The 15,313-nt window shown below is 34.6% G+C and overlaps 1 protein-coding gene and 1 long non-coding RNA gene across 4 annotated transcripts in view; one reads left to right on the top strand and one right to left on the bottom strand.

Annotated features, from left to right (window-relative positions):
• LOC149798748 (uncharacterized) overlaps nt 1-15,313 on the top strand; it is a 337,174-nt gene that overhangs the window by 281,199 nt on the left and 40,662 nt on the right. The window contains exons 79-83 of the mRNA XM_089957621.1: nt 461-576; nt 6,837-6,907; nt 11,018-11,297; nt 11,653-11,723; nt 14,300-14,585. Of these exons, the coding sequence (XP_089813747.1) occupies nt 461-576; nt 6,837-6,907; nt 11,018-11,297; nt 11,653-11,723; nt 14,300-14,585 (824 nt within the window). The remainder of the gene's footprint in view (nt 1-460; nt 577-6,836; nt 6,908-11,017; nt 11,298-11,652; nt 11,724-14,299; nt 14,586-15,313) is intronic.
• Nucleotides 6,912-15,313, bottom strand: part of LOC149798746 (uncharacterized) — a 126,792-nt gene continuing 118,390 nt past the window's right edge. For all 3 annotated transcript variants that reach the window (XR_016421025.1, XR_016421024.1, XR_016421023.1), the window contains one exon: nt 6,912-10,676. This is a non-coding gene — a long non-coding RNA (uncharacterized LOC149798746). The remainder of the gene's footprint in view (nt 10,677-15,313) is intronic.

Here is a 15,313-nt window from a genome sequence, read left to right as displayed (position 1 = left end):
ATTTATTCTATTAGTTTTGATTTGAGTCCAATATATAATTAAGGCTTTTGTTTTCTTAAAGATAGAAAACTTTTCATATCTGTGTTAGCAATAGCAATTACCAAAATCATTAGTGGTGATCTAATTTTTCAGATGATGATTCAAATGAATTAAATTTATGGATTTAGGGATTGAAATTTAGGAATCAGTGCTATTTGCTGCAAATTTTTTAAGTTGCTGACATCTACTAGACTAAGTGTAACATAATTTCAGGGTTTACAGAGTGATTTCAGGGTATGTTTCTTAACAAATAAACCTGCAGAAATGCATAACTTGGCAATAAATCACACATATATATATATATATATATATATATATATATATATATATATATATATATATATATATATATATATATATATATATATATATATATATATATATATATATGTATGTATATATATATTCTTTTCACTTACAGCTGTTGAAACACCCTACCGAATAATCTTTCAAATGCTGAATGTAACATATGTTCCTGCACTTGGAGATAACACCTCAAGCCTTTTCACAAGTTATGCACGAGATTTTAGCAATGATGTAAGTCTTAGTGGTTAAAATAGCTTATAATTTCAAGTTATTATTACTTTCCACATTGATACTTTTCTTAGTGGTTAAAATAGCTGATAATTTCAAGTTACCCATATGAAATTTTCCACATGGAATGGATATGGAATCCATACGTACTTTTACAGAAATATCCATATGGACATTTCTATTTTATAGTTGAAGGACTCTTATGGATTTCAGTGTATCCATATGGAAATGTTATGGACTCCATACATACTCCATATGGAAAATCTCATGGAATATGCTAATTAGTCCATGAGATCTGTATGTTGTCCATATGGAATAAAATTAAAATTCCATATGAATTTGTGAATAATCCATATGGAATTTGGCAATACTCCATATGGAATTTGTGAATAGTCCACATGGAGTTGGCAAATATACCATATGGAATTTGGTAATAGTTCATCCTGTACAAAATTTTCCAGGCCTACTTAAGGCGGATTTTAGACGGGTTTTTTAAGCGCTTTGTCAAAACCATAAAAAATCTGCTTCAGTTTCTATTAAACTACCTAATGATTCTTAGACATTATTTGGAATCACTGATGAATATTCACCATAATATTTAAAATGATCATAAATTTTATTTTGACAGACATTATCAAATAAGATTAAGGTTTTTCTTGTCCTCATTTTCTTTCTCACATACAAAGCCTAATCCATGATGGCATCACTTAAGTCTTTTTCATTTCAATGAAAAGTCAGGTGAGATTTCACAAATATTTGACTAAAACTTTTGTGAGATTTCACTGCAATTTTGATCATTATATAGTGTTTTACTGAAATTTTAGAAGTTTTTCAGACATTTCAGATTAATAATGGATATGTCTTAAACAGGACTTTACTAACCAAGGTGATATTAAATTTGCATGATTTTTTTGTTTTACAGATGTTGTAATTACACCGCTCCCTCGATAACTCGTGCCCGGATAACTCGCGATCCCGCTTATAACGCAGTGTCCGTCTTGGCTCCCAATTTTTTCCAGACAAAATGTATTTAAAATATCTTTAAAATATGCTGAACATGAAAAAAATTACGATAAGAATTGATAAATTAAACCTTGATACATTGCTTGTTTTATCATCGAAAATGGTGATTAATGCCCGTAAAAATATAATCCATATTTTGCAATTTGCAAGCTCTAGAGAAGAATTAATTTCAGAGATCTCGAAAACGCTTAATTACGCGTATTTGGACGCCAATTTTTGATCTGGGACACAGAAAATCACTGAGGCTGGAGTCCTCTGTACGCATGTAATAGGTGCGCAGGAAAATTCAAAGATTTGCCGGTCCTGTTTCAGCCACCTGCTTTGTGGGAAAATGTGTTGATCAGTTTACTGTGCTGATATTTACAATGACAGAATTCAGTGACTGAAAGACTCTTTGATGTACTGTTGCTATTTCATAAGAGTACATTAAAAAAAAAAGAACATGATGCAACAGCTAGGCGGCTAGTTCAAAGGCTTTGACTTGGCAGCCGAGTGAGAAAATATACTGATATTTAGTGATTGAATTCAGAGGCAGAAAGACCCAGTTTTAAAATCCTAGCGAGACCTCTGTTTAAAGATATCATATATTATGTAAGTTTTTAGGATAAATAGTTGTAATTATACTGTAAATAAACAGTCTGGTGAAATAGCGATCAATGAAAACTTCTGGTAAATGTTAACAGATGGCAACAGAGAATGAAATAAACACCAATTAAACGACTTCCTGTGTGAAAGTCACGTTCTAATCCTTTAATTCCATTTCAGTGTAAACATTATAATCACAACATAGTCTGTTCATTGAAAACATGAAAAGAGTCAATTGACCGTCACATCGAAACCCGTGAGTACTTCTGTGAGAACCTAATTACATGTACATGCCGTCTTTGTTTTGATCAACAACTTGGGGAAGTGTTTGTTGCATTAAAAAAAAAAATCGATTACAAGAGACCTCGGGTGCTGGATTAAGGGTCTTGGAGCTGCCTTTGACATAAAGCAAACCAGTAACAGAGACAACAACGATGATAGTGACTTCGAATGTTTCAGTGAAACTGATGTCATTAATGCCGAGGCTGTTTGGGAGACATTAGTACAGATTCATGGTCCTGAGATGGGCATTTCTCTTGATGGAGGAGTGGATTTGTGCTGACAATGATTGCCCTACAGCCGAATACATGTCAGATGAAACTATAATTATTTCTATAGCGAACAAATTTGCAGCAGAAGACGATTCTAACTGGAGTAACACAAGTGTTGAAAGTGATGCAGACACAGATGTTGCACCCCCACCCCTCTGCACAGGAAGCAAATATTTTGATATTGCCATAAGGTGGCTGGAGACCCAAAATGTTGACTACGTAAAGCTCATGCAGTTGAGAAATCTGAGGGATTTTGCTCAGCAGCAGAGAAACCAAGGAGTAACACACACAAAAAAAATTAACTGATTTTTTCAAAAAGTGAATTGATATTTGTCAAGCGTGACACAAACAGCAAGTATTAACTTGTTCTAATTTACGTTGTTTTAAATTTGTAGACCAATTAAATATGTCAGTACTGATTAACTCTTGTTTTTTTTTTGTTTTCCATTTTACTTCTATCGCATTCAAATCTATCTATCTATCGTTCGATCGACACTGTTTCTCGAAAAGAGTCGATCTTTTGTGTATAAAAAACTTCTAATTTGGCTCAAACAATAAAACTAGAATGTATACAATTCAACATAAAACTTAGTGACGTAGTACACAATGTGTTGAAAGTGATGCAGACACAGATGTTGTACCCCCACCCCTCTCCACAGGAAGCAAATATTTTGATATTGCCATAAGGTGGCTGGAGACCCAAAATGTTGACTACGTAAAGCGAATGGAAACCACGTGGAATAATGTATTCAATGATCGCCTCAATATACTGTAATTTATCCTGAAACTTTTAATGTTGTCCTATGAGAAAATAATAAAGTACACCGTTATGAAGAGATATTTATTAACAGTTAATCAATTATAAAGATAGTATTCAACAGTATAATCTGCCTACCCCCCCCTTATTTTTCCGTTATGTCATCAATCACTTTATTGGTTTTGGGCTTATTTTATAGGTCCCTCGATAACTCGCCCCTCGCTTATAGTGCGGTCAATGTTTCTGGACCCCGATGTGCGCGAGTTATCGAGGGAGTGGTGTATATGACATCCAAGGCTAGAGATATGGGAGTTAATAATAATAATAAAAATAATAATAATAATGAATTTATTTAGAGAAAGTAACTTAATTACAGAACTAATCTACCTTGAGGCCTTCTATCTGTTATGTACAATATTTACAGTATATACAACATGTGAAGAATCTGGCTTGACACTAAATAATTAAGTGATTTTAAAAATCAAAGTATCAAACCTGTAATACATGCGCAGGCATCTGTGAACACATAAACATATATAAAATATTGATCTGCATTTAAAAATTCAACTGTGAAAATAATGCAAAATTACAGAAAATCATCCATTTGAGACATGAAAAGAAGAAATTCTAAAAGCCTGCCATGTCACTTGTACTGCAACTTGATTTTTGATTAATGTAAAAACTATGATGCTGTTGTGGTCTCTTGAATTAGTCCTTATTCCATAAGCAGCCGTGACAAACATTTATCATGATATAATTACTCTTATTTTACACTGAATTCCAACACACCTAGAATATTTTGATAATATACACGATAATGCCTCACGATATTGAACGATGATTCTACGTGTGGGCCAAGAAAATTCCGCAAAGATATGACGATCTTTGATAGTCATTGGTATTTCGCAAGAATTCCCACCAGTGATATATAAGCTGTCCTCCTTAAATTCATCCTGGAAGTTAATCCTGGTTCAATTCCTTTTCCTATTTAGCACGTTAGCCGCTACTGTAGAGCTGTTTATGGCACAAAAAGCAAAATACTAGTCCTGGCGTTCAGCTTTCATACAGACTGACTAATTTACGCTCCCATTGATTTTGCATTAAAGCTATTCTCTTTGCCGCACATTTTTCAAACTAGTATCCCGCTCAAATCGCCATGTTTAGCATTCCTGTCAGTTTCCATTACACAACGATTCATTGGGCAAATACAAAATTTTGACTAATCAGAAAGCTCTTTACAACGATCATCCTTTAAATAATAAACAGAACAAATACTTATTAGAAAGCCTGTTGTGGAATGGGACTGGATAAAGCATTATTTTAAAAAAAATTCGGAGACGATATTAAAAAAAGGGTCCGTATCGAGGAAAATCAGATTCAGGTCAGGAGAAGAGCGAAATTCTGATACAAAACAGAAAACAAGAAAACTTGTTTGAGGGCAGTTAAATCCAGTTTAAGTTTAAAAAAATACAACAACAACAATAACAAAATTTGATAAAGAAATATAATACAGAAAGATGTGGAAAGAAGTTATTGTTCCCAAAATAAACAATACAATTACAGCTATCAGAAACAGGGAATATAAATGCTGGTGAAAATCAATCAAATTATACAAGAAACAAAAATAAATTTTATATTGTATTGATATTTTTTTACTAAAATGTCAGTGATATTACAATCACAAAATATCACTATATTTTTTAGAATTTTTGACATTCAGTGAAATTTCAATCACAAATTCCCACTGATATTTTCAGAAATATTGGCAGAGTCAGTGAAATTTCAATCACAAAATTTCACTGATATTTTCAGAAATTTTGGTAAAAGCTCCAAAAATACCATAGTTTTAGTGAAAAAGGACCTTTCAGTGAATGTGAAGAAATGTTTATTGATGAAATTTAAGTCACATTTTCACTAGGGTATGATTTTTGTAGAGCATATTTTAATGGGAAGCCAACAAAATTACTTTTCAGAATAAACATTAGATCAAGCCCAAAATCCACCTTGCACCAGATTTTCTAAGTCCAAAGATTCATCTATGCTTGTACTACCAGATATTGATTTTCTGATCATGTTTACATTTTCCCTACTTTTTTGGTCATGTCTTTGCTTTTAAACATCTGTGGAAATAAATTAAAGAAAACTGACATACATGTGTTTCTTCAAATTTATATGAGTATACATTCATCCTTCTACATCAGCTACACTGACATATACATGTGCTCTAACATCCACCAATATTTCTATATTAATCAGATAGTTTAGATTATTAATTCTTCAGAGAGTATTTTCCATGATGCTATAATACATGAGCCTGCTTTCCATATGGAAAAAAGTGCTTATGGATTAAAGTTGCAACTTTATTCCATATGGAATTTTCACCTGCTGTGAAGTACTTATGGAATTGATATGGAATAAATTGTCCGATTCCATAAGTTTTTCAGTCTATATCTCTTCCATACAGATTCCATAAGTATTCCATACGGAATCCATGAGAAATTTCTGTACGGGTATTATTATTTTCTACATTGATACTTTTCATATGAAGGGCTCTAATGATGTATGTCCCAAAATCGAACTAATTTTGCTGTTTTTGTAAAAATGGCACGTTATGATTTCTCTTTGGAATAGTTCTGGTGCTAGGTAAATATAGATTCATGGGTGGATGGATGGATATATGGGTTGATTAATGGATGGATGAATAAATGGTTGGATAGATGTATAAACTGATGTTGTATGGGTTGATTTGGATGGATGAATACATGGGTGGATACATATATAAATTGATATTGTGTGAATATCAATACCCAAAATGATTCAGGACTAATAAAAAATAAAATACATGTATAATTTTTTTAATCTTTTTATAAATGTTCATTTAAAGAATACAAATATCCCATTTACTGCATACCTTTATAATATATTATTTTATCCAGGTAAACATAATATATTGCTATTTCTTCCAGGTAAACATAATACATGTATATTGTTATTTTATCCAAGTAAACAAATTTGCTTTTTTATACCGGTAAACATAATATATTGCTATTTTGTCTGGGTAAACATAATATTTTGTTATTTTATACAGGTAAACATAATATATTGTTACTTTATCCAGGTAAACATAATTGTTATTTTATACACATAAGCATAACATATTGTTACTTTATACAGGTATATATAATATATTGTTATTTTATACACATAATTATAACATAATGTTATACAGGTATCTATAATATATTGTTATTTTATACACATAAACATAATATATTGTTATTTTATACAGGTAAACATAATATACTGTTATTTTATACAGGTAAACATATATTGTTTTTTTTATACAGGTAAACAAACTGATGGCAGGATTTACAAACATTATTCCTGACTACAAAGAATGTGTGGTGCGAGAATTCCTGTGAGTTTATTTTCATATCTCTACACAAGCAAGGATATCTTTATATGTTTCAATTAATTAAAATTTTGGGTTAGTGGGAAAAAAATAGATGTTTTCATGGTTATGATCCAACTTAACATTGTTTCAAGGAATTTTAGTTTTTCTTGATGTGTATTTTGCTGTGGCTATTTACATGAAAGTTATGAACAAAGTCGGTTATTATGTTTTCTCACATGTATTTAGCCGACAATTCCTCAGAACCACAGATGTCCGAAGAAAATGCTGATATATAAAGTTGTTTAATTTTTCTCTTATTATTTTGCAACAAATATTTTATCCCAGTAAGATTCAGATTGTAAAATTGTTTATTTTTCAGTCCGGTCCAGTTTAGGGTAGAAAGATTACGACTTGCTCATCTCAAAAATGGACCCTATTGTGTTCATCAAATACCTCAAATTACCTACCAAAAGTTGTAATGACTTAAGGTCAAATACTGTATTTTATGGAATCTGTAATGATAATAATATTAACCCATTTCATATGGAATATGATTCCAGTCATACTTAGCCTTGTCAATAGGGATACAATTCCAGTCATAAGTTCATTACATTTCATCTACCACTTCACAGAAGTGTGAATTTAGCCATAATGTATGGCATCTTTTTTTTAAGTGCACTCTTTTAAAAAGAAGGAAATAAAAGTAGAAGATACACAAATATATCATGCAGTGACAACACAAGTTTAGAAAAAACTCAAAGCTTGTAAAGAGAAAATGATTTAAAATTGAGTTTTAACATACAGACAACAAAATGGCAGTCAGTACTGAAGAGGCAAATGATGGCAGTGATGTACTTGCTTAATTAAATAATTTCATGTAAAAAATGGTTAGTGGGAATTGTTACCTTTTCTTGAACCAGATGGAACTGCTCCGATGGCCTAGTAGTTAGAGAATCTGCCTCAGATGCAGGAGGTCGTGGGTTCGAACCCTGGCTGAGTCATACCAGAGACTTATAAAAATGTCTTGATCCGTGGGTGCACTTTTCATCCAGACAAAAAATAAAAATATTCCGTAACACTTTTCTTTAGTGCATGGCCATCCATGTTTACATTGGCACTAGGAGTTTCCAAAATTGCAAAAGGGGATAAAACTGATGGCAATTTATGTCCATTTAAAACAACATAATTATTTGGCAATCAAAATATTCAAAAGTTGTTGCTAACTGGGCTAGTTGCAAAGTAAAGACTTTGACAGCTGCTAGTGTAGCATATTTTTGAGGTTGAAGGCACACCCAGGAGAACTTGATTTAATTTATTTCAAGGTTGAATTAATAACAAAAGGGATAATGTTTATTGAAACACACAGTCTGTCATTTAATCAATGAATTATTAATTTAAAAAATAAAGTAATTCATTCAATAATTAATTTATTATAAAAAATGCTGGTGGACAATGAGTGAACACTAAGGTAAATGACAGCATAATCTGGAATGGAAAATTACATAATGCCAGATATTGAGGTATGATGTGAGTGACCACTAAGGTTAAAAGACAGCATCATCTGGAATGGAAAATTCCATAGTACCAGATATTGAGGTATGATGTGAGTGACCATGAAGGTTAAAAGACAGCATCATTTGGAATGGAAAATTACATAATGCCAGATATTGAGGCATGATGTGAGTGACCACTAAGGTTAAAAGACAGCATCATTTGGAATGGAAAATTCCATAGTACCAGATATTGTGGATGTGAGTGACCACGAAGGTTAAAAGACAGCATCATCTGCTATGGAAAATTCCTTAGTACCAGATATTGAGGCATGATGTGAGTGACCACTAAGGTTAATAGACAGCATCATTTGGAATGGAAAATTCCATAGTACCAGATATTGAGGTATGATGTGAGTGACCATGAAGGTTAAAAGATAGCATCATTTGGAATGGAAAATTCCATAGTGCCAGATATTGAGGCATGATGTGAGTGACCACCAAAATTAAATGACAGCATCATTTGGAATGGAAAATTACATAATGCCAGATATTGAGGCATGATGTGAGTGACCACTAAGGTTAAAAGACAGCATCATTTGGAATGGAAAATTCCATAGTGCCAGATATTGAGGCATGATGTGAGTGACCACCAAAATTAAATGACAGCATCATCTGGAATGGAAAATTCCATAGTGCCAGATATTGAGGCATGATGTGAGTGACCACCAAAATTAAATGACAGCATCATTTGGAATGGAAAACTCCATGGTGCCAGATATTGAGGCATGATGTGAGTGAACACTAAGGTTAAATGACAGCATCATTTGGAATGGAAAATTCCATAGTGCCAGATATTGAGGGATGATGTGAGTGAACACCAAAATTAAATGACAGCATCATTTGGAATGGAAAACTCCATGGTGCCAGATATTGAGGCATGATGTGAGTGAACACCAAAATTAAATGACAGCATCATTTGGAATGGAAAATTACATAGTGCCAGATATTGAGGCATGATGTAAGTGAACACCAAAATTAAATGACAGCATCATTTGGAATGGAAAATTCCATAGTGCCAGATACTGAGGCATGATGTGAGTGAACACCAAAATTAAATGACAGCATCATTTGGAATGGAAAACTCCATGGTGCCAGATATTGAGGCATGATGTTAGTGAACACCAAAATTAAATGACAGCATCATTTGGAATGGAAAATTCCATGGTGCCAGATATTGATGCATGTTAATGTTTTCATAGTTAATTGAGCTGTTGATAAAATGTTAACAATACTGGTAATAATGTAGGTGTCCAGGAAAAGATGACAAAGCACAGTGCAGTCTACAAAGTTAAGGTGCAAAGCTGTCATATCAAATAGATTGTCATAACAACATAAGATGGGTAAGTCTTAGGCACTACAATGCCCACAATGGCAATTTAATAACATAATACCACATATATATATATATATATATATATATATATATATATATATATATATATATATATATATATATATATATATATATATCAGTACTAGCGAACACACTAGGACACCTTTTCAGGTAACAAAACAATTGATAAAAGCAAAAAAGGAAAAATACAGATTTAAAAAAATGTTAATGCACCAAGATGACCCATTAAGACTGTTTTTTTTAAATGCATTTCCATTGAGATCCAGAGAGTTGAAGGATTTAGGATAGGGTACATATACATCAAATAATTTTTTTAATCTATTACAACAAAGTAAGAGATTGCTTTCAATTGCTGTAGTAAAGCTTAAGATCTGATTTCAGAATGAAACATAAGACAAGAAACCAATTTAAACTAGTAAAATATCATTGACCTAACAGCATTTTTAAAATGGAGTACAGCCATCTTGAGAGACCAGCTCCTCAGATAGTCAAAAAAAAATGACCTCAAGACATGAGCTTTCTCATAACAGATTTGTACAGAATGGCCAGTTTTAAAGATCAGATTTCAACCCACAATTATAGACTGCTCCTATATTTTATTCTTTATTCAGAGTTTTTCCTGACATGTATTCATGTCAAAATAATTTTAAGTAGCAATAGAAATACACACCTATCATTAAACAGTCAATTATGTTTGTTAACATGTTAATATATCAATAATAGTGACCTTATCATAAATATTGCATTTCTTGCTTTGCCTCCACTTCTTGCTGTTGAACTCTCATTTCCTATTGTTCAGTCTAAAAGTCACTGAAATTCAGGTCTGTAGTCAACTCTTTTCTTACCTGGGTTTAGAATAATCCGCACTCTGCCTGCGTCATTGCTCCTGAAGATTAAACGAAGATCATCAATGTTACAGAAGATTACAAAATGGTCATTCAGAAGATTAAACAAAGGTCATCATTATTGTAGAAGATTAAACAAAGGTCAATTGTACAGTTTTGCAAAGCAGTGATTTGTAGCAGAGTTCAAATACATATATAGCTGACAATCACTTATTGCAATCAGCAGGTGGTCACTTGTGACATTGAACTGTTATAACAAAATCAATATTTACACAACAGTTTTGGTTATGAATAACAGGTGGTCACTCATAGCAGAGGTTAATTAGTTTTTTCAAGTTCTAATTTAAGATTATCTTTTTAACAATTCATCATTTCTTGGCAGGAATGGTCCAGCAAGGATCGGATGGGATGCCGTTTTTAGGGGAGTTCCTCAAACAAGTCCTATTAATCTCGTGACAGGGGTCCTGTTTGAGAATTTTCAAAAAATACCATATGGAAATGCTCTAGGAGTCGTCATTGGGAAAATCCTAATCTACTACCAGGACTATATCATTACAAACCTCACACTGACCAAAGATGTCCTGAACCTCACATGGAACACTGATCTGGCAAATCCTGCATCAGCATTATTCCAGCAGAAATCAAATGCATTTTCCAACAGTGTAAGTTTTCACCTTTTAAATAATCCTTCTGGAATGGATGTTGTAGAAAAACAAGTCTTATTCTACCTGGAAGTGCCATTGAGTGACAGCAAGTATTTTGAAGCATTTGATACTTTGTACTAATGATTGAGTCAGCTGTTTTTAAGATAGCACTTCTCTCTCTCTCTCTCTCTCTCTCTGTCTCTCTCTCTCTCACACACACACACATCATGAAAGAAGAAGATGACTAGGAAGGGAAACCCAAATCCAAAATAGACAAGTGTGAGTGTTTAGTACAGTGGAAATGCATGCAAACAAAATGCATAATATAATTTTAAAAATATATTATTCACCTTCCATTTTCCTTTTCATATAGGTGAATCAGCTGATGTCAATGTATCCAACAAAATTCCCAACTTATAAAGGCTCTATGATCAACTCTTTCAGGTAAGTGTAACATAATTGTCTATTCACTTAATTCCCATGGTTTATACAAACTTAAAAATCCTTGACTTTGGAGGGTTGTCTTGAAAATTACTTTTTTTTATACTGATTTGTGCATAGATAAACATGATTGGATTATATACAGTTTAATCATCCAATATTCATAATGTGTTTCAGTATGTTATTAACAATTCTATGTTCTTCAAATAATAAGTAAAGAGAAGTAACAACATTTGCAAATTTCAACAAATAATTTATTTCCCTAAAATGCAAAGTGAAAATGTAAAACATAACTTACGGTATTGCAATTAAATCCCAAATTATCCTAGAATTTCTAACACAAGTCCTAATGATTAAAGTTTAAAATAAACTTTAGTGTCATTCAAAACTAAATCCAAGACTGTAATTGTTGATGTGCCTATGATGGCATGTATCATGGTGATGTGCCAACAGTCTTTTGGTTGAATCACAAGAATATAATCCAAGAATGTATCCTTATTTGAATCTCACTCTGAATTCAAGTCTTTATGTTGGATCCATCTCCATACTTTGAAGTGATCCATGCCCATGCTTTGGGGGATGCAAGCTCAGGCTTTTGGCGATCCATGAACATATACTTTGGGGGATCTCTGACCATGCTTTGGGGGTCCATGACCACACTTTGGAGGGATCCATGACCATACTTGGGGGACAAATGACCACACTTTGGAGGGATTCATACACATACTTCAAGGATCCATACCATACTTTAAGGGATCAAGTCCATACTTTAGGAGACCCATGCTGATAGGGGACCCATGCCCATACTTTTGGGGACCCATGTCCATACTTTGGGGATCCATGTCCATACTTTGTGAATCCATGTCCATACCTTGGGGATGCATGCCCATACTTTAGGGGATGCATGCCCATGCTTTAGGGGATGCATGTCCATACTTTGGGGATCCATGTCCATACTTTGTGAATCCATGTCCATACCTTGGGGATGCATGCCCATACTTTAGGGGATGCATGTCCATGCTTTGGGGATCCATGTCCATACCATGGGGATGCATGCCCATACTTTAGGGGATGCATGTCCATGCTTTGGGGATCCATGTCCATACCTTGGGGATGCATGCCCATACTTTAGGGGATGCATGTCCATGCTTTGGGGATCCATGTCCATACCTTGAGGATGCATGCCCATACTTTAGGGGATGGGTGTCCATGCTTTAGGGAATCCATTCTGGGGAGGGATCCATGCCCATACTTTGGGGTATGTATGCCTATACTTTGGGGGTTCCATGACCACAGACTTTGGGGGTTGTATGACCATTTTTGGGGGAGCTATGTCCACACTTTAAATGATCCATATTCATTCTTTGAAGGGATCCATTCCCATACTTTAGGGGATATATGCCCATACTTTGGGGGATACATGCCCATACTATGAGGGATGTATGCTGATACTTTGGAGGATGCATGCTGATACTTTGGGGAATGTATGTCCATACTTTAGGATATCCCTTCTTTGAAGGGATCCATGCCCATACTTTAGGGGATGTATGCTGATACTTTGGGGCATGCATGCCCATACTTTGGGGGTTATATGTCCATACTTTGTATTATGGATGCCCATACTTTGGGGTATCCATGCCCATACTTTGGGGGATCCATATCCATGCATTGGGGATGTATGCTGATACTTTGGAGAATGCATGCCCATACTTTGGGGGTTCCATGCCCATACTTTGGGGTATCCATGCCCATACTTTGGCAGATCCATATCCATGCTTTGGGGATGTATGCTGATACTTTGGAGAATGCATGCCCATACTTCAGGGGATCCATATCCATACTTTGGGGATGTATGCTGATACTTTGGAGAATGCATGCCCATACTTCAGGGGATCCATACCCATACTTTGGGGGATCCATACCCATACTTTGGGGTATGCATGCCCATACTTTGGGGGTTGTCCGTACTTTGTATTATGGATGCCCATACGTTGGGGGATCCATGCCCATACTTCAGGGGATCCATACCCATACTTTGGGGGATCCATGCCCATACTTTGGGGGATGTATGCTGATACTTTGGAGAATGCATGCCCATACTTTGGGGGATCCATACCCATACTTTGGGGGATCCATGCCCATACTTTGGGGATCCATGCCTATACTTTGGGGATGCATGCCCATACTTTGGGGGATGTATGCTGATACTTTGGAGGATGCATGCCCATACTTTGGGGGATCCATACCCATACTTCAGGGGATCCATGCCCATACTTTGGGGGATGTATGCTGATACTTTGGAGGATGCATACCCATACTTCGTGGGATCCACACCCAGACTTTGGGGATCCATGCCCATACTTTAGGGGATCCATGCCCATACTTTGGGGGATACATGTTCATGGTTTGGGAGGATTCATGCCCATGCTTTGGAGGATCCATTTCCATGCTTTGGTGGATCCATGCCCATATTTGAAGTGTATGAACAGAAACAATAAACTCAGGACTTTATTTCTGGATACTACTATATTTTTTCTGACATTTCAATTTTTAAAAAATTTTACTTTTGATCTTTCCAGGCAAGGACCCAGCCAAGTCGAGTTCACACTTCAGTTTGAGGGCAATCTTTCTACTCAGACCCTGCAAACTCAGTTCAACATGGCTATCAATGAAACGCTTCCGAAATTAAGATTTAATGAGTGGCTTGTATACCAACTGGGAGACTTACTCTTTCCATTTGTCACATATATTGAAACCACTAATGTGCCTCTCAATTTCCGTATTCTGAATTTAACATGGAGTTCAGCTTTGGAAGATAAATCATCAAGTCAGTTTATCCTATACACTATGAGTTTCTGTAATGAGGTATGTAGCTAACATTCACATTCATGCCTTCATCTTAATCCATCATGCCTTCATCTTAATCCATCATGCCTTCATCTTAATCCTTTGGATATAACCATGTCTTTATGTATTTACATTCTGGTCCATGTTTAAATCTTTCATTCCATCTTGAATACTATAAATCGACAGCAACACAAGTAGGCTATTTGGTAATAAGGGCTGGAATAAAGTACCCAAGATGCACCACAGTAGCTGATCCTGACTGATTCAGTAGTAGAATTTGAACCTATATCCAAAAGGTCATAATTCCAGCATGCCAACCATTTAGTCACCATGACTCTTTCCTCTAGTGGAACTTGTTCTCATGATATGTGAGAGTGTGAATTGGGCCTATTTCCCTTCTTCAAGTCTCATGGTTACTGCAGAAACTGAAACACTCAAAAAGCAGTTTTCTTTCTAAGGAAAAAATAGGACATTCTTAATCAGTTCATAAATTTCAGTTCCAAAGAAAACATAGATTTTTACTAAACAATGACAATTGAACCACATGAAAATTAATACATTCACATTATCTCATGCATTACCATATATAGTGGTCCCAGGCCACCTCTATGCAGCATTATCATATAGTGGGAACTCCAAGTATTGCATAAGCCCATTGGGAACTCCCAACATTGCCATTGCCAATTGGGAACTCTCACAAGTTATAATACTGCCATAGCTTGAAACTTGGTGATATGGCATAGACC

This window comes from Sinohyriopsis cumingii, chromosome 5 (genome assembly GCF_028554795.1).
Source record: "Sinohyriopsis cumingii isolate HCF-2022 chromosome 5, ASM2855479v2, whole genome shotgun sequence".
In the NCBI taxonomy this organism is placed as follows: domain Eukaryota; kingdom Metazoa; phylum Mollusca; class Bivalvia; order Unionida; family Unionidae; genus Sinohyriopsis; species Sinohyriopsis cumingii.
This window is presented reverse-complemented; position numbering and strand designations above follow the sequence as displayed.